Consider the following 27,091-nt stretch of genomic DNA (forward strand, 5'->3'; position numbering starts at 1 on the left):
GCACACAGTGTCGCGCGGAGCAGGGATCGCTTGGCGGCCGCGGGACTGGTTTTGCGGCGGCACCGGGAGGGGTAAGGGAGGTGAGGGCGGCGGGTGCCCGAGCGACGGCAGCGGCCGCGGCCGGAGGAGCAATAGTAGCAGCCGTGGCGGCCACGGGGCGGGGCGCGGCGGTCAGTGACCGCGGCCGGGGCTGCAGGCGGCGGAGCGGCTGGGTAAGGCCGGGCCCAGGGCGGGTGGGGCCGCTCCCCCTCGACCAGCTGCCGGGCCTTTGTGTGGGCCCGGGCGGGCGGGAGCCGCCGCGGAGGCCCCGCCCCGGCTGTGGGGACGCGCCGGTCGGGCCGGGCGCGCGGGGTTGGGCGGGGCGCGGCGGCGGGCCTCCCGATGGGCCCAGTAGCTTTGTCGCACCTGCCGGCTGGGACAAAGGCGCACTAAGGCCCGGAAACTCCCCGCCCTCCTCTTTCCCGCTCGTCGCGGGGCAGCTTCAAAGCTGTCAACGTTTCCCTCAGCCCCCAATACCAGTGACAGGTCGGGAAAGTCCTTCATTTCCTCCGTTGCTCAGGGCCTCTTTTTTTTGTTGTTGTTTCTTGGCGGTTCGACACAAACTCTTACTGATTTTCTTTCCGTATTTTTTCCGGGTGTTTTAATCAATGGGACTTGTATAGTAGAGGCCAGATATTTCAGCTTCTCATCTCAACACCACAAAGATTCCGGGTTTTTGGGAACTGTGTATATTTCTTGGTTTGGGGAAGCACAGTTTTGTTATTATAATAAGTTTTAATTTAAAGGGGCAGAAAGAGTTGCAAAACTATGGAAAAAGTCCTGAAAAATAAGTACACGGTATAGTGGATATAGAAATTCTTACAGTAGTTATAGAAGCATATGTTGGGGTAAAATGTTTTAACTTACTTTCCAACACATTAGGACTCTTGACAAATAATTTTAGGTGTTTTTTTTTTCTCCATTTGGCTATGTGCTTTTCCCCAAAAAGTGCATATTGGACTCATGCACATAAAAGAGTAGCATAATTTTTGCTTTATTACTTACAGGTCGCCCATATTTGATTTTGAGCTCCAAAATGGAAGATTGGAAAATATGTTTTGAAGAGGTGTTTCAAATTAAAACAATAAAGAGTTATGTGTGGATGAATGGAAGGGCCTTGACCGCTTTCTTTGGCTTTGGGAATGTACAAAATACCTCAAATGTTAATATCCTACCAAAATTCCCAAGATAAGTAAATTGTGGTATATCTGTATGATAGATTACTATCAAGTCATCAAACATCATGAGGAAGAATGTTGACTTGGAAGAATCTTCACTAAAACACAGGCTGTAAAATATGTGGTTTGTTAACATTTTGGTAAAAAATAATAGGTAACTAAGGCATAAATACCAAAAAACTGTGAATGACAACGTTAAAAGTGGTTTTTTCTTGGAAGTAGATTTATAGGTGTTTTTTTCCTTTGAGTCCTGTTTTCCAAGATTTTGTTTTAGGCATATATTGTATTGCTAAATATTACTAGAAATACAGGAGAGGGCTAAAGTTCGTAAACAGTTGAAATACACCGTTTGTCTATACTAAGTTGATATTCTTCCAGTTGCACATTATTAAGTATTCTTAACTGCCACTATAAATTATTGATTGTCAGACTCTCGAACTTGTAACTGTAATCAAGGCCATTTTAAAAATTGGAATTGAACTCTGGAATCTGCCTTTCCTCTTCATGGAAAAACAAAATTGCTGAAGGGATGCTTACAGGCTTTTTTTTTTTTTTTTTTTTTGAGACAAGGTCTCACTTTGTTGCCCAGGCTAGAGTTCAGTAAAGTGATCATGGCTCACTGAAGCCTTGTGCTCCTAGGCTCAAGCAGTCCTCTCACTTCAGCATCCCGACTGGCTGGGATTACAGATGTGCAGCACCACACCCAGCTAATTTTTATTTTTGTAGAGACAAGGTCAATCTGTGTTGTCCAATCTGGTCTTGAACCCTCTGCCTCAAGCGGTCATCCTGCCTCAACCTCTCCAAGTGCTAGGATTACAGATATGAGACCCTGTGCCTGGCTGAGGCCTTATAAACTATGCAAATAAAGCTTTTTTTTTTTTTAAAGGTCGCACTCAAGTGCACTTTCTCTTTTTTTTTTTGGAGACAGAGTCTTACTCTGTCCCCCAGCCTGGAGTGCAGTGGCACGATCCTGGCTCACTGCAATCTCTGCCTCCCAGGTTCAAGCAATTCCTGTGTCTCACCCTTTCGAGTACCTGGGATTACAGGCCCATGCCACCACCTCGCCTAGCTAATTTTTTGTATTTTTGATAGAGACGGGGTTTCACCATGTTGGCCAGGCTGGTCTTGAACTCCTTACCTCAGGTTATCTGCCCACCTCAGCTTCCTAAATTGCTGGGATTACAGGCGTGAGCCACTGTGCCTGGCCCTAAGTGCACTTTTAATACATTTACTAAAAGATAAATTGAGCACCTAACCTATACCAAATACTGTTCTGTAAGACAGGTCTACAAAAATGAATATGCTGTTCCTGTGCCTGGGGAACTTGCAGAAGTGATTTCACTTTATGTCTTTTTTTTTTTTTTTTATTCTTGAGACAGGGTCTTGCTCTGTCGCCCACACTGGAGTGCAGTGGTACGATCTCGGCTTGCTGCAACCTATGCCTCCTGGGTTCAAGCAATTCTCGTGCCTCAGCCTCCCGAGTAGCTGGGTTTACAGGCATGCGCTGCCTCACCCAGCTAAATTTTTTTTTTTTTTTTTTGAGACTGTCTTGGTCTGTCGCTTAGGCTGGAGTGCAGTGGTGCCATCTTGGCTCACTGCAACCTCTGCCTCACGGGTTCAAGTGATTCTCCTGCCTCAGTCTCCTGAGTAGCTGGGATTATAGGTGTGTGCCACCACGCTCAGCCAATTTTTTTGTATTTTTAGTAGAGACGGAGTTTCACTGTGTTACCCAGGATGGTCTTGATCTCCTGACCTCAGGTAATCCACCTGCCTCAGCCTCCCAAAGTGCTGGGATTACAGGCATGACCCACCACACCCGGCATTACGTTCTCATTTTAGAGATGAAGAAACAAATCTGAGACAACATCAAGCTGATAATCAGAGGTGGAAGACTTAGGACTCCTATTCTGGTCTTATGAGCAAAGGTCCTGTTGTTTCTCCTACCTCATAACATTGCCTTTCTTGTTAAACTTTCAAAATATATTTAAAAATGTGTCCCATGGATAAGAAAATACTTGAAAATTATCCTTAAGTTGAAACTTTTTCTTGTCTTACCAAAGTAAATTAATGATTCAAGGATATTGGGATATTGTATCATCTGAATGACATACACATGCTGATAATTTATGTTTTTTGTCATTTGATTTTCAGTGGATTATTTATAAAAGTAATTTTGAACTCCTGCCAAAATGGTCGGCTTTTTTTTTTTTTTTTAACCTTGTCAGATTTTTATATGGTGTCTCCAATGCAGATAGGACTTTTGAAAATAAATGTTCTTTCTCTGAATTTTTTTTTGTGGGGGAGGGTGTTTTCCAGACCTTTTGCTCACATGAGCCATTCTTGGTTTGTTCCAGCTTGCCAACACTTGGTGTCACATGTGAGCCTCCCACATGTATTCACTCTCCATTCCAGCTCTGTGATTGAACTCTGCTCTTATTGACTAGGGGGCAGTTGGGCAGGCATGCTTCATTCCTGGAATTGACAGTCATTCTTAATGTGAGTAAAGGGGAACCTCAATGAGACATCTTTAAACATGAAAGCATTTGGTTTTAAAATGGAAGAACTGTCAGGTACTGTTAGTGTCTGAGCCTTTGCAGCAGTTTGTTTGATAGATAAAAGAGAACTGATATGCCTGGTTTCTCCAGTTCTCTTTATCTTCCTTTAGCAGTTCTATTTGAATGTTTTCTATCTGTTTGTACTCATTTTTACTCCTGACCCTTCTTTTCTATTTCCCCCTTCTCTTGTTCTTCTTTTTCAGTTTTGAATATACTAACACTGAATCAGCACTTCTAAAGCCCTTCCTTCTCCCACTGGCTTCACTTGGCTTTCAGACATAATGAGGAGACTGGCTTTTCGAGGCGCTGGTTGTGCTCTGGTAAAGCTGGTAAATTACTGATTATCTACACCCTTTCCCTTTTCTGTCCTTCCTTGACTTTTTCCTTCCATCTTTCTTAAATTTTTGTTATCCTTTCCATAAAGATTCCCTCCTTATGTTCATCAAATTCACTTGTGTCTTTGTCATAGATTGTTTAAAAGAGATTGATCCTTAATTTCTTTATCTTAATGAATTGAGGCCTGTTGATCAGCCTTTTATAAAAGAAACAAAAATCAGCAAAACTTGGCTAGGTTTTGGCTAAGCCTTTTGATGCTTTTAACTACTTCTAGCCAACTTCAAACTAATAATACTGTATAACAAACCGAAGCCTAGAGTAAGGAACATCATCATGGTAGATTTTGTTTTAAACAGCTTGTGGACTTCAGTTTGGAAAAAGAGATCTTAGACTTCTCTTTTTCCTTAATTGCTCACCAGGATTTTCAAATATGATTGCTTTGCTCCTTCTGTTTCCTGGAGATCCCCAACTTTTCTTTCCATACTGCTGGCAACCAGAGCTCTCCTATTCTAATCATTCAGCTGCTGGTGTCATATTGTCCTGAAATTCAGTGTTTCCATGTGCCCACAATTATGAGGTACTCTAGTTGTATGACGTTCTTCATGATTGTAAGGCACATGGAAAAGCAGATGAGATGCTGACTCAAGAAGTAAATACCTTGGGACCTCTGAACCCCAGGCCTGCCTGACTACCTCAGGTACTGAAGGATCAGTACCTTCAGTGTTGATGAGTGAAACTGGGTCTTTTTTTTCTTTTAGCTTTAGAAAAAGGCCTTTGACGGGCGGATCATGAGGTCAAGAGATCGAGACCATCCTGGCCAACATGGTGAAAACCCGTCTCTACTAAAAATACAAAAATTAGCTGGGCATGGTGGCACACACCAGTAGTCCCAGCTACTTGGGAGGCTGAGGCAGGAGAATCGCTTGAACCTGGGAGGCGGAGGTTGCAGTGAGCAGAGATCGTGCCACTGTGCTCCAGCCTGGTGACAGAGCGAGACTCTACCTTAAAAAAATAAATAAAGATAAAGGCCTTTCAAATCACAATATACTGTTTGATAGTATTGTTAGATTAAATTACAATATAAGCATTGCAGTACTTTCTTGGGTATATACTGTCTGTAGCAGATCATTTCAGTGGTTGCATTTCTTGTGTTATAAATAGTTACGGTTAAAAGTGTTAGAGTACGTCATATCACTAAAAGGAGATTAGTTTGAATTAACAGAAGAGTTTCAAAGGACAGTTTGTACTTCTGTCTAGGTATAGCAAGTCTCATTAAGTGTTTTCCAGGGATATGTCTTGTGGATCCTGCTTTAATGAATGGAGAACATTCATTTTCAGGGTATTAATTTTAGAGTACATCTAAAATACTAGAAGGTTAATTGTACTCTGTCCCCTTACCTTTTTGCACTACTCATTTGTCCTAGGCTCTGCTTCTTGTTCTTTTCCACGTGATGGCCCACCTAGCAAATGATCATAATTGTAAGGCACATGGAGAAGCAGATGAGGTGCTGACTCCAGAATTGGATACCTTGGGGCCTTTATACCCCAGGCCTGCCTGACTGCCTCATGGGCTGAAGGCTTAATACCTTCAGCACACTATTGTACTACTACATGTAGGTTGGGAAACTCCAGTCTAGGGCAAATTTGGAGCCAGTTGTCACTCAAGATGGATGATATACAAATGAATATGCTTTTGTTGAATTTGTCCCATCAAAATTGAAAGTATAACATTCTGGTAAGTGAAAGACTAAAACAAGGAAGTCTAGGGCTTAAAACACACACACACACTTATAGCTAGTTAAACTACAACATGTTAAAATATTCTCCCAAGTGAGCCAGGAATTTGGTGGCACGTGACCAGCTGAAGACTTGGTGACAGAGTCTATTTAAATGTAAGAACATGGCTAATTATTTCTTATAGAAGAAGTTGGATTCCATGGGTTCCAAGAGAAGAAGAGCTACCTCCCCTTCCAGCAGTGTCAGCGGGGACTTTGATGATGGGCACCATTCTGTGTCAACACCAGGCCCAAGCAGGAAAAGGAGGAGACTTTCCAATCTTCCAACTGTAGATCCTGTGAGTAACTTGGATTACATGGTTTCTGTCTGCTTTTCCCACGATTCCCCTATCTTCCCTTTAATGATAAAATTGGTACGACGCAAGGCGTCTCCACTTTTTAAAGATTCTCTTGATTGATAGTCTTTTTTTATGAATGTTATGTATTCAGCTAAGTCTTAGAATAATAGTGTGATCTTATGAATAATTTCAGTATGTTACATCATATATTCGTTCAACAAATAACTGTGTGACTATCATGTGACAAGCACTGTTCTCATGGTTGGGATATAACCATGTGGGAAACAAGCCCATTTTTCACATGGAACTTAGATTCCGGTGGGGAGTAGAATATAAACAAGTAAACAAATAAAGAATAATGTATCCTCAGCTAGTAATAAGTGCTAAGAGGAAAATTTTGGGTGATTTGGACTGTTTTGGCCTGAATTCCCTAGAAGAGAGTTCCAGACAAGAGAGAACCAGTGCAGAGGGGTTGGGTCAGGGATGAGTTTTGTGTGTCTTGGTTACAGAGCAGTAGATGGTCAGGAAGGAGAAGGAAACTGGCAAGCTCCACCCATTCAGAGTATGTAGGGCCCAGACGAACAATGTTTGGAGTTTAGATTTTATTCTCTGTGAAGTGAGAAACCCTTCTGTTGGATGGCTTTAAGCAAGAGAGTGATTAACTGATTTAGTTTAAAAGAAAAAAAACCCTTCGATTGGATGACTTTAAACAAGAGAGTGATGAACTGATTTAGTTTAAAAGACAAAATCACCAGGAACATAAATCTGATGAAAGATACCAAAAAGTTAGTCAACTTGATTGTTTGAAAGGAGACATACTGTCAGCGTATTTCATACTTCAGCGTGTTTGGTAATATTGAGAGTCATCATATTTCTTCTCTACTTGTCTTTTATTGAAGAATAGAAAATAATTCTTACATCTACATTGGCTTTCTGTTCACGTTTTTAGTGATTTTCTCCTTTGCTAATGTGTAGATTGCCGTGTGCCATGAACTCTATAACACCATCCGAGACTATAAGGATGAACAGGGCAGACTTCTCTGTGAGCTCTTCATTAGGGCACCAAAGCGAAGGTAAGTTGGAAGCACATCAGTACAGTTGGGGGGGATTTGGTCCAGAGTCCATGTTTATTAAAGTGTTTGGAAATTGAGCTTTTTGTTGGCAGGAATGGCTTAAGTATACTGGGGTCCAATTTTAGTTTTTAGTAGTCAAGCTGTAGTGAAGCTTTTTTTTTTTTTTTTTGAGACAGTCTCGCTATGTCACCCAGGCTGGAGTGCAGTGGCCGGATCTCAGCTCACTGCAAGCTCCGTCTCCCGGGTTTACACCGTTCTCCTGCCTCAGCCTCCCGAGTAGCTGGGACTACAGGTGCCCATCACCTCGCCTGGCTAATTTTTTGCATTTTTTAGTGGAGACGGGGTTTCACCGGGTTAGCCAGGATGGTCTCGATCTCCTGACCTCGTGATCCGCCCATCTCGGCCTCCCAAAGTGGTGAAGATTTTTTTAAATTAAAAATCTGTTTGAGCCAGGCACAGTAACATGCACCTGTAATCCCACGTACTTGATTTTTTGAGCCAGGCACAGGAGCATGCGCTTGTAATCCCAGCTGTTTGGGAGACTGAGGCAAGATAATTGCTTGAGCCAAGGAGTTTGACACCTGGGCAACATAATGAAAATGAAACATAGCCTGGGCAACATAATAACATAATGAAACCCTGTCTCTTAAAAACAAAACCAAAAAGACCTTTGCAGAAAGATCTCTTGAGGCCACGAATTTGAGACCAGCCTGGGCAACATAATAAGTCCCATCTCTACAAAAAAATTTTTAAAAAATTAGTCAGGTGTGGTGGTGCTTACCTATAGACCCAGCTACTAGGGAGGCTGGGGTGGGAGGATTGTTTGAGCCCACGAGTTTGAGGCTACAGCGAGCCATGAGTGCCACTGCACTCCAGCCTGGGTGATGGAGCAAGAGCTTGCCTAAAAATAAATATTTAAAAAAGAGTACTGGCTGGGCGCGGTGGCTCAAGCCTGTAATCTCACGACTTTGGGAGGTCTAGGTGGGCAAATCACCTGAGGCTAGGAGTTTAAGACCAGCCTGGCCAACATGGTGAAACCCTGTCTCTACTAAAAAATATGAAAATTAGCCAGGCTGGGCGCAGTGGCTCAAGCCTGTAATCCCAGCACTTTGGGAGGCCAAGGCGGGTGGATCACCTGAGGTCAGGAGTTCAAGACCAGCCTTGCCAACGTGGTGAAACCGTGTCTCTACTAAAAATACAAAAATTAGCTGGGCTTGGTGGCAGGCGCCTCTAATCCCAGCTACTTGGGAGACTGAGGCAGGAGAATCGCTTGAACCTGGGAGGTGGAGGTTGCAGTGAGCCGAGATTGCACCGTTGCACTCCAGCCTGGATGACAAGAGTGAAACTCCATCTCAGAAAAAAAAAATAAAAAAACCGGGCGTGGTGGTGGGCACCTGTAATCCCAGCTACTTGGGAGGCTGAGGCAGGAGAACTGCCTGAACCTGGGAGGCGGAGGTTGCAGTGAGCTGAGATCATGCCACTGTACTCCAGCCTGGGTGATAGAGCCATTCTGTAGGTTGCCTTTTCATTTTGTACGGTGTCTTTCATGTACAAAAGGTTTTAATTTTCATAAAGTTTATGTCATCTTTTTCTTTTGTTGCCTGTGCCTTTGGTGTTGTATCCATGAAATGAATGCCAAATCCAACATCATGAAGCTTTTCCCCTATGTTTTTGTATTAATCAGGATTCTCTTGGACAGGACTAGGCTGCAAATTTTCCAAACTTTTATGCTCTGCTTCTTTTATAAAACTGATTGCGTTAAACAGTACCCAACTCACCTCTTGAATGCTTTGCTGCTTAGACATTTCTTCTGCCAGATACCCAGATCATCTTTCTCAAGTTCAAAGTTACACAAATCTCTAGGACAGGGGCAAAATGCCCCAGTCTCTTTGCTAAAACATAACAAAAGTCACCTTTACTCCAATTCCCAACAAGCTCCTCATCTTCATTTGAGACCACCTCAGCCTGGACCTTATTGTCCATATTGTTATCAGGCTTTTGGTCAAAGCCATTCAAGTCTCTAGGAAGTTCCAAACTTTCCCACATTTTCCTGTCTTCTTCTGAGCCCTCCAAACTGTTCCATCATCTGCCTGTTGTCCAGTTCCAAAGTCGCTTTCACATTTTCGGGTATCTTTTCAGCAGCGCCCAACTCTACTGGTACTGATTTACTGTATTAGTTCATTTTCACACTGCTGATAAAGACATACCCGAGACTGGGAAGAAAAAGAGGTTTAACTGAACTTACAGTTCCATATGACTGGGGAATCGTCAGAATCATGGTGGGAGGTGAAAGGCACTTCTTGTATCAGTGGCAAGAGAAAAATGAGCAAGAAGGAAAAGTGGAAACCCCTAATAAATCTGTCAGATCTCTTGCAAGTTAATCACTATCATGAGAATAGCATGGGAAAGACTGGCCCCCATGATTCAGTTACCTCCCGCTGGGTCCCTCCCACAGTATGTGGGAATTCTGGGAGATGCAATTCAAGTTGAGATTTGAATGGGGACACAGCACAACCATATCAGTTTTCCTCTAAGAGTTTTATAGTTTTAGCTCTTACATTTAGGCCTTTGATCCATTTTGAATTAATTTTTATAAGTAGTGTTTAGGTAAGGATCCCGCTTCATTCTTTGTATGTGTATATCCAGTTTTCCCAGCATCATTTGTTGAAAAGACTGCTTTTCTCTTTGAATGGTTTTGGCACCTTTGTCAAAATTCGCTTCACCGTGTATGTGAGGGTTATTTCTAGGCTCCATTCTATTCCGTTGGTCCGTGTGTCTGTTTTTATACCAGTAGCACACATTTTGACTACTGCAGGCAACGTATTCAGCGGCAAAAGACTTAAAGCTTTTCCTCTAAGATCACAAACAAGACAGAGATGCCCACTTTCACCACTTCTATTCAACACTGTGTTCACCGTGGAATAAATCCCACTTGGTTATGGTATATAATCCTTGTAATATGCTGCTGAATTCAGTTTGCTAATATTTTATTGAGAAATTTTACATCAGTGTTCATAAGTGATATGGATCAGTGGTTTTCTTGTAGTGTCTTTGTCTGGCTTTGGTATCAGGATAATGCTAGCGTCATAGAATAAGTTAGGACGTGATCTCTCCTCTTCAGTTTTTTGGAAAAGTTTCATAAGGCTTGGTGTTAGTTCTTGAAATGTCTGGTTAGAATTCATCAGTGAAGCTATCAGTCTAGGGCTTTTTCTTTGTGGGAGATTTTTTATTACTGATTTAGTGTCCTTACTAGTTACAGGTTTACTCAGGCTTTGTATTTCTTTGGTAGGTTGTGTGTATCTAGGAAATTATCCATTTCTTCTAGTTTATCTAATTTGTTGGCATACATGTTTTCCTAGAACTCTCTCATAATCCTTTTTATTTTTGTGGCATTGGTTGTAATGTCTCCTCTTTATGATTTTAGTTATTTGCATCTCTTTTCTCCCTTCCTTCTTCTCTCCCTTCCTTCTTCTCTCCCTCCCTCCTCCTTTCTGTCTTTTTTTGAGACAAGATCTTGCTTTGACACCCAGGCTGGAGTGCAGTGGCAATCACAGTTCAGTGCAGACTCAACCTCCTGGACTCAAGCAGTCCTATCACCTGCATGCTACTATACCTGGCAAATATATATATTTTGTATATGTGTGTATTTACATAGTAAACATATATATATGCTACGTATGATGTGCATTTTTTATTCATATATGTAAAAATATGCTGAATTCTTACATAATGCAACATATATTAAAAAATACATATATAATGTTAGGTAAGGAGGTATATATAGATATATACATATATATACATTTTTTTTTTTTTTTTGTGGAGACATGGTTTCCCTGTGTTGCCGAGGCTGGTCTCAAACTCCTGGGCTCAAGTGATCCTCCTACCTTGGCTTCCCAAAGTGCTAGGATCACAAGTGTGAGCCACCACACCCAGCCTCTCTTTTTTTTTTTTTTTTTTTTTTTTGAGACAGAGTTTCGCTCTTGTTGCGCAGGCTGGAGTGCAGTGGTGCGATCTCGATCATGACTCACCACAACCTCCGCCTCCCGGGTTCAAGCAATTCTCCTGCCCCAGCCTCCCGAGTAGCTGGGATTACAGGCATGCGCCACCACGCCCAGCTAATTTTGTATTTGTAGTAGAGATGGGGATTTTCTATGTTGGTCAGGCTGGTCTTAAACCGCACCTGGCTGAGAGTGAAGCATATTTTTTAAATTATTTAATTTTTTTGTTTCATTTTTTTTTTAATACCTGGTTCACACAGTCTGTATAAAAATTAATAGTTCTTATGGCTGGGCGCGGTGGCTCATGCCTGTAATCCCATCACTTTGGGAGGCCGAGGTGAGTGGATCACTTGAGGTCAGGAGTTCAAGACCAGCCTGGCCAACATGGTGAAACCCTGTCTCTACTAAAAATGCAAAAATTAGCCAGGCGTGGTGGTAGGTGCCTGTTATCCCAGGTACTTGGGAGGTTGAGGTGGGAGAATTGCTTGAATCCGGGAGGTGGAGGTTACAGTGAGCTGAGATTGCACCATTGCACTCCAGCCTGGACAACAAGAGTGAAACTCCGTCTCAAAAAAGTTAAAAATTCATAAAAAAATTTTTTTAGCTCTTAAGACAGTATTGAAGTTGTCACAGTGATGTTTAAAAGGGATCAGTTTTTTAAATTACACAGAGAGTCATCTTGCACACACCTTCCTATGGAAGGTATGTTCCGCTAACTAGAACATCTTTCTTCTCTTGCTGTCAAAATATAATCACTATTCTCTTCAAAACTCTGGCTATTGGCCAGACGTGGTGGCTCACGCCTGTAATCCCAACACTTTGGGAGGCCGAGGCAGGTGGATCACCTGAGTTCAGAAGTTCGAGACCAGCCTGACCAACATGGAGAAACCCCATCTGTACTAAAAATACAAAATTAACCGGTTATGGTGGCGTGCGCCTATAATCTCAGCTACTTGGGAGGCTGAGGCAGGAGAATCACTTGAACCCAGGAGGCAGAGGTTGCTGTGAGCCAAGATCACACCATTACACTCCAGCCTGGACAACAAGAGTGAAACTCTGACTCAAAAAAACAAAAAAAAACCATTTGGGAATTGAAGTTATTTGTTCTGAAAACATATATGAGAGTGTTAGAAAAGTGGTCCCCAAATATTTCCACATTCTAATCCCTGAAACCTGTGAATATATTGTGTTACATGGCGGAGGGGAATTAAGTTTGCTAATCAGCTGATCTTGAATTGGAGCGGTTATCCTGGATTATCCATGTGGGTCCAGTGTAATCACAAGGGTCTTTAAATGGGGAAGAGGGAGACAAGTTCAGTCAGAGATTTGAAGATGCTATACTGCTGGCTCTGAAGGTGGAGGAAAGAGACTACAAGCCAAGGAATGCAGGTGAGATCTAGAAGCTGAAAAAGGCGAGGAAACCTTTTTCACTAGATGCTCTGTACTAGACATCCAGAGGGCATGCAGCCCTGCCAATACCTTGATTTTAGACCAGTGAGACCCATTTTGGACTTCTGACCTCTAGAACTAATATAATAAATGTGTTTTGTTTTAAGCTTTCAAGTTTGTGGTAATTTGTTACAGCAGCTGTAGAAAGCTGTGAGTTAACTAAAGATTTAGATTCATTCATAATTGTTGATGCTACAGTGGGTAGCTACCGAGCTGTAAGTTGAACTGGAGACAAATTTCTCACCTCAACGAGTGAGCCACTGAGAGTGCAGTGTCACCATTCTGAATTAGGAGAGCCCTGTAAATTAGCAAATTAGCCATGGCCGAAAAGGAAGCATTGTTTTTAAAATGAGGTAACTGTCTCCATATTTGAGTTGGTTTATCAGTAATAGTCTTCTGAAAGTTATTTAATTAGCATAAAGTAGTAAAAGCATGTATTTATTGTTTGCCACATTCTAGACACAATACCAAGCATTTTCCTGACCATATCTTATTTAAAATTCTGAGTTATCCCAGTTTATTGGTGAGAACTTGCACAAGTTCTTGTAACTACTAAAAGATAACTGTTGTTCAGACTAAAGTCGTTCTGACTCCAAAGCCTGTGCTCTTAACCATTTTGTGGTATAGAGTAGCAGCATCATACTGAAGTATACAAAACACCTTTTATAGAAGATACCGTCCCTCTGCTGCCTCCTTTTCACCGGCAGGCTAGTGGTGAGGGACAGAGGATACACACCTTGGGTGCTGGACCACTGTCATGTTACAACCTCAAAGGTAATGGTGGCTTTCTCTGATGCACCTCTGTGGAATGTATATTTTTTCTCAAGTATTTATGAGAATTAGTATTGCTCAGAGCTACGCAATTTGTGAATACCTTTTTGATACTTTGTTTTAGTTACTTTATTAGTCTGCTTTGTACTAGGACATCCAAATCAACAATGGCTAAAACAAAAGAGAAATTTCTTTCTCTTGTGTAAAAGTTCTGTTCTGTGAAGTTGTTGAGGTACAAGTATTAGCCAACTCTATTCTGCGATCTTTGTGGTATCACCCTTGCCTGCACGGTCTGAGATGACTCACTACCACAACTACCTTCCAGCCAGTATGGAAAAAGAATGAATGTTAAGGACATGACTTGGATGTGACACACTTCAGCTCTCATATTGGCTAGAACCTAGCTGCAGTGAGGATGGAGAATAAATATGGTCTTTAAGATTTTGTTTTGTTTTGTTTTGTTTTGTTTTCCTTAGAGACAGGGTTTCGCCATGTCACATAGGCTGGAATGCAGGCTACTCACAAGCACCATCTTTCCGCACTACAGCCTTGACCTCCAGGGCTCACGCAGTCCTCCCTCAGCCTCCCAAGTAGCTGGGACTACAGGCATGCAACACAATGCTGGCTGAGAATATGGTCTTATTAGTAGCCATGCAGCAGCTTAGAATGCTGTCATCCTGGGAAGAAGGGAGAATGGGGTATGGAGTAGCCCACAGGCTCTCTGCACACCAGGGCTAGTGTTTCTCATTATTCTGATTAAAACTTTGCGTTTCTATTTTGCAGCTGTACACCAGACTGCCCTCACCTGTTGTTTAAAGAGAAAAGTTGTTTTGAAAGAACATACAATATAATCCTGTTTATGTTAAATTTGGTTTGTGCGTACATGTGCCTATAGAGAAGTCTGGAAGAATGTCTATAAAAATGCAAATAGTGCTATTTATTCTGGATTATAAGGATGATTCTTACTTTTGATGGTTTTCTGTATGTTTGATTTCAGTGGAAAAAATTAGTACTGTTAGAAATTAGAACTATTTCATTTTGAAATGGGGGGACCCTGTTTTGACCATATGACATAGAGTGAGAGGTTGGTATCCTGATTTTTCTTTTGTCTTTGTGGTAATTCTAAAAATGTTGGTGAGGAACCTTGTAGCAGTGATTTTGGGGGATAGTGTCCTTTCTAGGCACATGTCCTCATTGAATTCTCAATTGTCTACAGATAATCCCCTTAGCTTGAGACACTGCTGGGGTCCTGCCTCATTCCCCTTAGCTTGAGACACTGCTGGGGGCCTGCCTCAGCAAAGAGCACTGGACTGTGGGTCCAGTAGGCCCAAATGGAGAGGACCATCTTGGATATCAAGTTATCAAAGCCCTAATGTTTGCTGTGAGAAGGTTCCTTGATACCACTGACAACATCAGTATTCTTTCTGCTTTTTCTCTGATATCTCAATATTCTGATTTTTTTGGTTGAAAAAAGTTTCATGTAAGTGGACCTGCACAGTTCAGTGGTCAACTGTACTGTATTAACATTCACATCCTGATTTCGATGGTTGAGCTGTGGTCCTTGTTTGTGAGAAACAAACACTAAATTATCAGGCGTGATGGGGCATCGTGTCAGAACTTATTCAGATGGTTCGGAAAAAAGTACTATTTTTGCAACTTTTATGTCAGAATACAAATTTAAAAATAATTTAAATATGCATAATAAAAGAATGGCTCTAACTTGTCAGCTAAGATTTCAAGAGAGATTTAAGTCTTAATTGCCATGATGTTATTTGTAATAACTTATCTCTTACACATGTAGAATGGGGCTGAATACCTACCCCTGTGGGAGAATTGAGAAAATAGTCACATCGTTTTTCAGAAGGTTTACTTGTTTCATGGAACTTCATTTGAAGAAAGCCAGAAAAAATACTAAACATCCATGAACCCTAAACCCAAGACGTTATTTTGGGAACTTAAGAAATTGTCATTAAAATTATTTAAGGAATTAAATAAATTAATTATTTTAAGAAATTTTGTCATTGTAATTACCTCCAAAGTTTCTTTTGTGTTCCTCACTACCCCTCTCCTTCAAGGTATAACCACAAAGCTAAATTTTGTATTTCTTAGTCCCGTGCCTTTTTTTTTTCCTAAGAGTTTGGTTGTGTTTAGATGTATCTGATGTCCGTTCATCTTTGTTAAGCTACTTAAGCCAAGGGCTCATCTTCGTCCTTTGTAATTTTAGTAATTGGTATTAAAGCAGCATTTATAATAGGCATTTGATAGTACTTGGCAGAAAAAATTTATGTGCTCACTTACTGAAGAAAGAGTCCGTTTTGTAAGTTTATAAAGAGAGTTGAGACATATATCTGTTTTCACACTTTTGAGCACTATGAAAGGTAAATCATTTTCATTTATAAAAGATGCCATTGACACAGGTTTAGCATTGGCGCCCTAAACATTAAATATTTAGCATAGAAAAGATCATCACAGGTGTTAATTTAGGTTTTTATATCATTAACATATGTTTTGAAAAGGGAATGCATGGGCATCTTGCTTTTGTTACTCCCTTTAAGTTCTAATGTGAGTTTGATTGTGGATTTTTTTTTTTTTTTTTTTTTTTTTTTTTAGTAAGCTCCAAAGTCCGTGAAAGATTCTAATATGCCTGTCACTTGGGATATTGAACATTACCATAAATAGTTTTGAAATACAACTTTTTGTAAGCTTCAGATTAATATCTCCTTTAAAAAAATTTAAATTATAACAGAAATCAACCAGACTATTATGAAGTGGTTTCTCAGCCCATTGACTTGATGAAAATCCAACAGAAACTAAAAATGGAAGAGTATGATGATGTTAATTTGCTGACTGCTGACTTCCAGCTTCTTTTTAACAATGCAAAGGCCTATTATAAGGTAAGAAATTATGAAATTTGGAAGATACCAATTTGATAATTGGCTTCTTTATAAATCTGGCAGGTGAGTAGTAGTTTCTTTATGTGGCTTGAGTTTGTATTTGTTTATTCGTAAAGAGACTGAACATTCATATGAGTTTTATTTCTTATTTATTTACATATTTTAATTTATTATTTTTTGAGACAGAGTCTTGCTCTGTTACCCAGGCTGGAGTGCAGTGGTGAGATCTTGGCCACGGCAACCTCCACTTCCCAGGTTCAAGCAATTCTCCCACCTCAGCCTTCTGAGTAGCTGGCGCTACAGTCATGTACCACCATGCCCAGCTAATTTTTGCATGTTTTGTAGAGACCAGGGTTTCACCATGTTGCCCAGGCTGGTCTTGAACTCCTGGGCTCAAGTAATCTGCCTGCCTTGGCCTCCCAAAGTGCTAGGATTGTGGACGTGAGCCACTGTGCCCAACCCACGTTCATGTGATAATGAGCTATTCTTATTTTTCCTCTGTCTGCTGAAATCTTTTGCCCATTTTTCTCTTGGTTGTTGGTCATTTTCATATTTCTGGAACTTTTTTTTTCTTTTTTTTTTAGAGACAGTCTCACTATGTTACCCAGGCTGGTCTCAAACTCCCGGCCTCGAGTGATCCTCCTGCCTCAGCCTTGTGAGTAGCTGGGACTACAGACATGAGCCACCACTCCTGGCTTTAGAATTTTTTTTTTCTTTTTTTTTTTTTGAGACAAAGTCTGTTGCCCAGGTTGGAGTGCAGTGGCACGATCTCAGCTCACTGCAGCCTCTTCTTCCCAGGTTCAAGTGATTCTCCTGCCTCAGCCCCCCAAGTAACTGGGATTATGTGTGCCCACCACCATGCCCGGCTAATTTTTGTATTTTTAGTAGAGATGGGGTTTCATCATGTTGGCCAGGCTAGTCTTGAACTCCTGACCTCAAGTGATCCACACACCTTGGCCTCCCAAAGTGCTGGGACAACAGACATGAGCCACCATGCCTGGCCATAGAAATTTTTTTTTTTTTCCTTGAGACGGAGTCTCGCTCTGTTGCCCAGGCTGGAGTGCAGTGGCACGATATCGGCTCACTGCAAGCTCCGCCTCCCAGGTTCACGCTATTCTCCTGCCTCAGCCTCCAGAGTAACTGGGACTACAGGCGCCCGCTACCACGCCTGGCTATTTTTTGTATTTTTAGTAGAGACGGGGTTTCACCATGTTAGCCAGGATGGTTTCCATCTCCTGACCTCGTGATCTGCCTGCCTCAGCCTCCCAAAGCTGGGATTACAGGCGTGAGCCACCGCGCCCGGACAAAATTTTTTAATTATTGTAGATACTAAACCTTTTTTGATTATGTGTTTTAGTTTTTATATATATATTTTTTTCTTTGATTTTGTGTGTTTCAAATATCTTCTCCCACTGTGTGCATATCTTTTTACCTTTCATGGTATTTTTTGATGAACAGAAATGTTTTATTTTAGTATAATCAAATTTATCAATCTTTAAATGAGTTTATTTGTATCTTGTTTCAGAGATTTCTCTTGCCCAAGATATTCTTCTATTACATGCTTTTCTTAAAGTTTTATAGTTTTGTCTTTCACATAAGCCTTTAATGCAGCTGGGATTGATTTTAGTCTTTTATAAGGTAGGAATCAATTTTTTTCCCACGGGTATAACTAACACTATTCTCTCTGCGTTTGTTCGCAGTCACTGCTGTCATCATTTTCATGTATTCATGGATCTGTTTCTGTCCTTTTATTCTAATAGGCCATTCTATTTCTATGTTAATTACTTTGGCTTTATAATTTTTTTTTTTTTTTTTGAGACATGATCTCTCTTGTTGCCCAGGCTGGAGTGCAGTAGCGTGATCTTGGCTCACTACAGCCCTCGTCTCCTGGGTTCAAGCAATCTTCCTGCCTTAGCCTCCTGATTAGCTGGGACTACAGGTGCTCACCATCACACATGGCTAATTTTTTGTATTTTTGATAGAGACGGGATTTCGCCACATTGCCCAGGCTAGTCTTGAACTCCTGGGCTCAAGCTATCTACCCTCCTCAGCCACCCGAGTACTGGGATTACAGGCATAAACCACTATGCCCAGCTTGCTTTATACTTCTTTTTCTGGTTAGAAAGCAGGTTAACTACACTTTACCCTTTGCCATTTCGTATGCATTTTACATTAGTGTGTTAAGTCAACAAGCACACAAAAAATTTTTTTTGAAGTTTTATTGTGATTGCATTGACTGTAGATGAATATTAGTGAAAATTTACATAATGTTGACTGTTCCAGTCTGTGAATTTGGTATGTCTTCATTTATTTACATCTTTTAAAAAGTATTTTAGTAAAGCTTTAAATGTTTCTTCATAAAGATTCTGCAAATATGTTGTTAAGTTTATTCTTGAAACTATAAATGTTTTGGTTTTGGGTTTTTATTTTATTTTGTTTTGTTTTGTTTTGAGATGGAGTCTTGCTCTGTTGCCAGGCTGGAGTTGCAGTGGCCTGATCTCGGCTCCCTGCAACCTCCGACTCCCTGGTTCAAGTGATTCTCCTTCCTCAGCCTCCCAAGTAGCTGGGATTACAGGCATATGCCGCCATGTCCAGCTAAATTTTGTATTTTTAGTAGAGATGGAGTTTCACCATGTTGTCAAGGCTGGTCACGAACTCCTGACCTCAGGTGATCCACCCACTTTGGCCTCCCAAAGTGTTGGGATTACAGGTGTGAGCTGCTCTGCCCAGTCCTTTTAAAGTCTTTTATATCCTCACTGATTTGTCTGCATGAACTTTCCACTTACTGAATTCAGTGTTTTAAAATCTTACACTCTGATTATCAATTTGTCTCTTTCTCCTTATAATTATGTTACTATTTGCCTTATATATTTTGAAATCATGCAAATAGGAACATACCAGTTTAAAATCATTATATTATCCTAGTAAATTGAACTTTTTGGCATTATGTGATAGCCCTTTTTATTACTAGTAATGTGTTTTATTTGAAGTCTGTTTTGTTTGACATTAATGTAGTTATACTAGCTTTATTTTGGTGTTTACCTAGTTTGTTTTTTTCATTCTTGTACTTTTAACATGTTCATATTCTTTTAATGCTGAGGTATGTCTTGTAAACAACATATATATGAACTCCTATTACTCCAGTGTATAATCTTTATCTTTTAACTAGAGCATTTCTACTCTTTATAGTTTTAGTAATTACCATTATGTTTAGCTACGTTTCTACCATCTAAATTTCTACTCTATTCATTTCATCTTTACTTATTTTTTAATCTTTTTATTTATTTATTTATTTATTTTTGAGACAGAGTCTCACTCAGCTGCCCAGGCTGGAGTGCAGTGGTGCAATCTCGGCTCACTGCAACCACCATCTCCCGAATTCAAGCGATTCTTCTGTCTCAGCCTCCCAAGTAGCTGGGATTACAGGCACCTACCATCATGCCCAGCTAATTTTTGTATTTTTATGGGGTTTTACCATGTTGGCCAGGCTGGTCCTGAACTCCTGACCTCAGGTGATCTGCCTGCCTTGACCTCCCAAAAGTTCTAGGATTACAGGCATGAGCCACCATGCCTGGCCTTAAGTGTTTTTAAAGATGAGGTCTCACTAAGTTGCCCAGGCCAGACTCAAACTCCTGGACTGAAACAGTCTTCCCACTGCCGTCTACCAGGTAGCTAGGACTGCAGGTGCACACCACCTTGCTCAGTTTCTGTATTTTGCACTTCAATGCATTTTGTTATTTTTTTCCCTCTATGCCTTCTTTTGATTTCATTTTTTTCAAAACTTTTTTCCTCTTATTACCTCTAAAATTTGGAAATTGTAACACCTATGGATAATCTTTTAGTTCTTATCTAAGAAGTTTTAGTATGCATAATTAACTTATCAAAGCCAGAAGCTAATCAGGATCTTAATCCTCCAAACAATACAAAGACTTTAGAATAATTCAACTCTGATCACTCTTTTCCTTATTTATAATGCTGGTGCTGTGTACTTTAGTTCTTTTGTGGCAATTTTTGAATCTCGTAGAAAGTGGTCCCCAAGGTTTTTGGAACCAGGCACCAGTTTTGTGGAAGACAATTTTTCCATGGACAGCAGTGGATGTGGGGGGTGGGGGGCAAGGTCAAGAAGAAACTCTTCTCATATCATCAGGCATTAGATTCTTATAAGGAGCTCACAACCTAGATCTCTTGCATGCTCAGTTCACAATAGGGTTCACACTCCTATGAGAATCTAATGCCACTGCTGATGTGATAGGAGGAGCTCAGGCCATAATGCTCTCTTGCCTGCTGCTCACTTCCTGCTGCGTGGCCCAGTTCCAAACAGGCCATGGACTGGTAACTGTGGCCTGGGGGTTGGGGACCCCTGCCATAAAATACTATTCAGCCAGGCATGATGACTCATGCCTATAATCCCAGCGCTTTGGGAGGTTAAGGCAGAAGAGTGCTTGAAGCCAAGAGTTTGAAATCAGCCTAGGCAGTGTACTAAGACCCCATCTCTACCAAAAAAAAAAAAAAAATTGTTTTAATTGGCTGAGCGTGGTGGTGTGCACCAGTAGTCCCAGCTACTTGAGGGGCTGAGGTGGAAGGGTCATTTAAGCCCAAGAGTTCAAGGCCGCAGTGTGCTATGACCATGCAACTGTACTCCAGCCTGGGCAACAGTGAGCTCCTGTCTTTAAAAACAATAATAATCATAATCATAATCATAATCATATTGATTTGTAGAGTCAGTACCATTCATTATTGTGACTTTCTTTATTCTTCATTCCTTTTTGCTATTGAGAAGTCATCAGTCAGTATGATTGTAGTTCCTTTAAAGGTTTTCTGTCTTGTCTTTTCTAGCTGTTTTAGTATCTTTTTCTCTTTTGTATTTTATAGTTTCATTGTGATATATTTTTTGTATTTTCAGTAGAGACAAGTTTCACTGTGTTAGCCAGGATGGTCTCAATCTCCTGACCTCATGATCCGCCTGCCTCGGCCTCCCAAAGTGCTGGGATTACAGGCGTGAGCCACCACGCCCATCCACCATGCCCAACTTTTAAACATTTTTAACACACCTGTTTTTAATTCTATGGCAGATTATTCTGATAATCTAATATTTGAATTCCAGTATCTAATACATGTATTTGTTTAGTTCCACTGTCATTTTTGCTAGCTTTCTCTTGTGATTCTTTGATTCTGATTCTTATGTGCCTCATGATTTTTTACTATGAGCTCATATTTCTTGGAACTTTATCTCTAGAGATCACTGGAGCATTAAATTGAAGTTGGTTTCATCCAGAAATGATTTGTTGCTTGTCCAGGATGACTGCCCTGTCTTTGTTAAGGCTAACTTATAATGAAGAGTTCTCAGAGATTGATTTCACGCCTCTCCTCTCCTCTCAGTGCTATGGTTTGAGATAGGCGTGAGTTTAGATAGGTAGAGGTTGAGATGGGCAGTCCTCCTTGCTCCCTGGCAGTGCAGAAACTGATTTGAGTTCCCACTAACAGTGCAGCCATGGCCTTTGGATTCCCAGCTTCTGGTAGACCTTGACCTTTGTCTTCCCTCCTTGCTGCCCAGAGAAGCCTTGGAAATCAAAGATTGTTTTATCACAAATGAATGCCCATAAAGTGAACATTTGACTTCAGTGTTCTGGGTTTTCATCTGGGTTCTTGCTTTTACTCCTTTAATTTTATGAACATCCTTACTTCCTGTTGGCATCCCATGTATGCATTTTTAAAGTTTTATTTTTTAAAGTTTGCATTCAATGTTGTTTTAACTAGAAGATTTCAGTCAAGACTTTATTATACCCGCTATACTTCATGAACAGACATTTTGAAACAAGGTATTAAGGAATTTCAAACTAGAAATATTAATAACATCAGAACAGTCATTAGCGTCTGTCCTTTAAATCAAGTCTTATCCTTTAAGTTGTCTTTCTTAGTGTATCAGTAATAAGTTTTTTTGGGTTTTTTTTTTTTTTTTGAGACGGAGTCTTGCTCTGTCGCCCAGGCTGGAGTGCAGTGGCGCAGTCTTGGCTCACTGCAAGCTCCGCCTCCCAGGTTCACGCCATTCTCCTGCCTCAGCCTCCCGTGTAGCTGGGACTACAGGCACCTGCCACCGCACCCGGCTAATTTTTTGTATTTTTAGTAGAGACGGGGTTTCACCATGTTAGCCAGGATGGTCTCGATCTCCTGACCTCGTGATCCTCCCGTCTCGGCCTCCCAAAGTGCTGGGATTACAGGCGTGAGCCACCGTACCCGGGCATAATTAGTTTTAATTTAGCAAATCATTTGTCTTCTGCCTCAAGTCTTTCTGTAATGAGATAAGACATAAATAATTTGATTTCAGAATGTCTTTAAAACGTACACGTAATTTTTTGGAAGTGGGGTTAAGACCCATGTATGTTTTAATCATGAGGATGTTAAAATTTGTAATAGAATTTTCAAAATTGTGTCAAAATACTGGTCTTTGCTGAAGCAGGTACTTTAAAAATAGCAACGAATCTCCAATACATTACTAAAGTGATTTTTTTTTTTCGTTTTGCTAACGTACAGCCAGATTCTCCTGAATATAAAGCTGCTTGCAAACTCTGGGATTTGTACCTTCGAACAAGAAATGAGTTTGTTCAGAAAGGAGAAGCAGATGATGAAGATGATGATGAAGATGGGCAAGACAATCAGGGCACAGTGACTGAAGGAGTAAGTGTGCAGCTGGAAATTGTGATGGATGGGCTCTTGGAAGGCAGAGAGGGCCCTGCTTGTGATTCCCTCTGGGATGTTGTGGGCAACTAGAATTCCTGTGCAATTGTATTGGTAACTGGGAGAATAAAAGGACATTCAGCCAGAGAGCCCCACTCCATTTTTAAGGGATCCTAGGATATCCTGGACAATGTGTGCCATGTGTGGTGATTTTCATGAATTATACTTATATTAATGCATATTTCCTGCTCAGTTTTAAAGAGAACCTTGATATTGTCAAGGATTAGTCCAGTATTGTTACATTGAGACATCATGTAAGGGAAGGCAGTGTTGTGATTAGAAGTTGGAATGTAATTACCTTAGTGAGGAATATTTCTGTAGGTTAGAATGGTTACTGTTCCTAGAACATGCTAGGTGTGTTTCTACCGCTGGAATTTTGCAGTTGTTCTTCTGCGTAGAAGATGTTTCCTTTGGCTTTTCCCGTGACTGTCTCTTTTTTATTATTCTAACACCATCTAAAGTGGTATCTACTGAGACAGGACTTTCCTGACCACCCTATCTAAATTGTTTGCTCTGCCTTCCTCCTTTTCAGCTCCTACCCCACCCTGTCATCGCAGGGTTGTCTTCAGTTTTTATAATGTCACTATATGTGAAATAGCATACTAGTTTACTTGTTTTTCTCTCTTCCCCCAAGCAGAATGTTTGCTCCTGAGCAGGTATCTTCTTGTTCATTTATTCCTTATATCTACACTATACTTGGCATGTAGGTGCTGATAAATATTTACTAAATAAATACACATGCTTCATGGCCAGGCACAGTGGCTCGCACCTGTAATTCCAGCACTTTGGGAGGCCAAGGCGGGAGGATCACTTGAGGTTAGGAGTTCAAGAACAGCCTGGCCAACATGGTAAAACCCCATCTTTACCAAAAATACAAAAATTAGCTAGGCATGGTGGCAAATGCCTATAATCCCAGCTACTCAGGAGGCTGAGGCACGATAATTGCTTGAACCTGGGAGGTGGAGGGTGCAGTGAGCCGAGATGGCGCCACTGTACTCCAGACTGGGCGACAGAGTGAGACTCTATCTCAAAAAAAAAAATGAAAAAAGAAAATAAAAAGACATGTTTGAAAAGAGAAAGAATAGTAGAGGGGATCACAACTCTTCTACAGCTAAATTGTAAGAAGCACAATGCGGAATATTCCCCTTTCTTTTGTAACTTATCTACATAGGCCTTTTGCTGGAACACAGAGAAGCAGTGATGGGTGAATTTCTCAAACGTGTAATTACTTATTAGAGTCTCAAAATACAGTTCCTAGTCAGGTGCTGTGGCTCAGCCCTGTAATCCCAGCACTTTTGGAGGCCGAGGCAAACAGATCACCTGAGGTCAGGAGTTTGAGACCAGCCTGGTTTCAGACATGGTGAAACCCCATTTCTACTAAAAATACAAAAATTAGCTAGGCATGGTGGTGGGCACCTTTAGTCCCAGCTACTTGGGAGGCTGAGGCAGGAGAATCACTTGAACCTGGGAGGCAGAGGTTGCAGTGAGCTGAGATCATGCCACCATACTTCAACCTGGGTGGTAGAATGAGACTCTGTCTCAAAAAAAAAAAAATGTGTATATATATGTGTATATATATACACACATACACATACATATAGTTCCTGTATATTATATATATTTTATATGTGTAAAATTTTATATTTTATATATGATATATAAATATATAGTTCCTCAGCACCTTGTCAATTTAAGTAATTAAGTAATTGGAACTAGATAGAAGGCTAAAATTAGGAATTTCCTGGAATTTTACTCTCTCATATAAATGCAGGAGAAGCAACCCATGCTTTCTTCAGTAGAACACCGCTTGCAGAGGCCCCACCCTTAGTGTAGAGTTTCAGGGCTCTAGTCAAAAAATTAAAATGCCTACATTTAGGACTTGCCCGTATTTCTTTCTGTAGTGCATAATTGATGAGAAATTGGGAGGATCTTGTATGTTCCCATTTATACCTCCCAAGCCTCTTTCAAATTTTGTTTTTTTCAGACGGTGTCTTGCTCTTTGGCCCAGGCTGGAGTGCAGTGGCACAATCACAGCTCACTGCAACCTCCATCTCTTGGGTTCAAACGATTCTTCTGCCTCAGCTTCCCAAGTAGCTGTGAATGCAGATGCCTGCCACCACACCAGCTAATTTTTGTATTTTTAGTATAGATGAGGTTTCACCATGTTGGCCAGGCTGGTCTCTAACTGCTGACCTCCGGTGATCCTCCCACTTCAGCTTCCCGAAGTGCTTGGGATTATAGGCATGAGCCACCATGCCAGACCCCAAGCCTCTTTTTAGCTCTATGATTCTCATGGAGGGAGAAGACATTTTCAGGTTTCTAATGTTTAAATCAAGGATGATTTTCTTGGGACTGGCACGGTGGCTCACTCCTGCAATCCCAACACTTTGGGAAGCTGAGACTGGAGGATCACTTGAGCCCAAGTGTTTGAGACCAGCCCGGGCAACATAGTGAGACGCCCATGTCTACAAAAAGTAAACAAAACTAGCCAAGCATGGTGGTACACATCTGTGGTCACAGCTACTTGAAAAGCTGATGTTGGAGGATTGCCTGAGCCCTGGAGTTTGAGGTTGCAATGAGCCGTGGTCACGCCACTTCACTCCAACCTGGGCAACAGAGTGGTGAGAAAAAAAGTGCTGAACCTTAAAATTGAGACTATACTAAATAAAAAGATCTTCTGTTGTATTGGGATAGAATACCTTTACTTTTATGATTTAAACAAGGAAAAACCATTACTCTTTATTTTATATGTACAAAGAATGATTTGGACTAGAAGCATCATTTAATCCTTGACTGAGACATTCCATTGCTTGTTCTAGAAACTTGCTTCAGACTTGAACCCTCCCTGGTCAAGTATTCTTTGGGGCATATACTTCCTATGTTGAAACAGTGACTAAGCTAGGTATAAACCAGTCAGTCTAAAGAGCAGAAATGGTGTACATTGAATTACTTAATCACTATTTAGTTTTGACTTAATTTGAATTCAGTTGTTAGACGTGGTAGAGCACCCCGTGGTGAAAAATATGTAGTCCCAACTTTATGTAAGTAGTCATTGTCCTGTAAGAATATAAAGACTTCAATAGATGTGAACAGCAGATATAGAAATGACCAACTATTATGGGACATGTTTTCTCCTGCTCAGTTGCTCATTTCACATTTGTAGCACTTAAACTTTGCCATTACAATGTTTACTGTAGAAAAAGTTTCAATAAAAGGACCTACTACAAGGGATTTCATTGCAAAAATAGCATAAGGAGCCTCATTAGGTTCATATAGATTATTCTAGGGATACAGTGCCTGTGTCCAGCATCAGAACATCATGGGGTATTCTTGAAATTTGGAGTTAAAATAAGTACTGGTTAGGAGTTGCTTTTTTTGGCCAGGTACAGTGGCACATGCCTGTAATGCCAGCACTTTGAGAGGCCGAGGTGGACGGACGCGAGGTCAGGAGTTTGAGACCAGCCTGGCCAACATGGTGAAACCCCATCTCTACTAAAAATATAAAACTTAGCTGGGCCTGGTGGCGCACGCCTAAAATCCCAGCTACTCGGGAGGCTGAGGCAGGAGAATTGCTTAAACCCAGGAGGTGGAGGTTGCAGTGAGCTGAGATTGTGCCACCGTACTCCAGCCTCTCCATCTCAAAAAAAAAAAAAAGAAGTTGCTCTTATGAATTAGCTTTACAATTTTAGAAGCTATGTAATATTCAGCATTTTATTGTTTTTCTTACAAAGTACTCTTTTTCTCCACATTACCAGTCTTCTCCAACTTACTTGAAGGAGATCCTGGAACAGCTTCTTGAAGCCATAGTTGTAGCTACAAATCCGTCAGGACGTCTCATTAGCGAACTTTTTCAGAAACTGCCTTCTAAAGTGGTAAGTGATGCAATTAAAAACAGGTAAATGTCAGTGTTTTGTTTTTAGTACTTCAAGAATTTTATTAATTACTGATAAATAAAGTAAGTTTAAAAGGAAGGTGTTGGGCTAGGC

At 40.9% G+C, this 27,091-nt stretch overlaps 1 protein-coding gene across 50 annotated transcripts in view; it reads left to right on the forward strand.

Annotated features, from left to right (window-relative positions):
• The first annotated feature begins 46 nt into the window (after nt 1–46).
• The window catches only part of PBRM1 (polybromo 1), a 145,719-nt gene continuing 118,674 nt past the window's right edge, over nt 47–27,091 (forward strand). For 13 of the 50 annotated variants that reach the window (XM_007984522.3, XM_073010070.1, XM_073010061.1 and 10 more), the window contains exons 1-6: nt 47–212; nt 6,030–6,182; nt 7,158–7,255; nt 16,223–16,370; nt 22,902–23,045; nt 26,861–26,977. In XM_007984522.3, the coding sequence (XP_007982713.1) occupies nt 6,045–6,182; nt 7,158–7,255; nt 16,223–16,370; nt 22,902–23,045; nt 26,861–26,977 (645 nt within the window). In that variant the 5' untranslated portion in view covers nt 47–212; nt 6,030–6,044. Of the gene's footprint in view, nt 213–2,798; nt 3,143–3,571; nt 3,714–3,975; nt 4,102–6,029; nt 6,183–7,157; nt 7,256–16,222; nt 16,371–22,901; nt 23,046–26,860; nt 26,978–27,091 lie in introns of those variants that run through there. The other 37 variants (XM_038003810.2, XM_073010060.1, XM_073010072.1 and 34 more) reach the window with 13 other exon arrangements.

This window comes from Chlorocebus sabaeus, chromosome 22 (genome assembly GCF_047675955.1).
Source record: "Chlorocebus sabaeus isolate Y175 chromosome 22, mChlSab1.0.hap1, whole genome shotgun sequence".
NCBI lineage: Eukaryota > Metazoa > Chordata > Mammalia > Primates > Cercopithecidae > Chlorocebus > Chlorocebus sabaeus.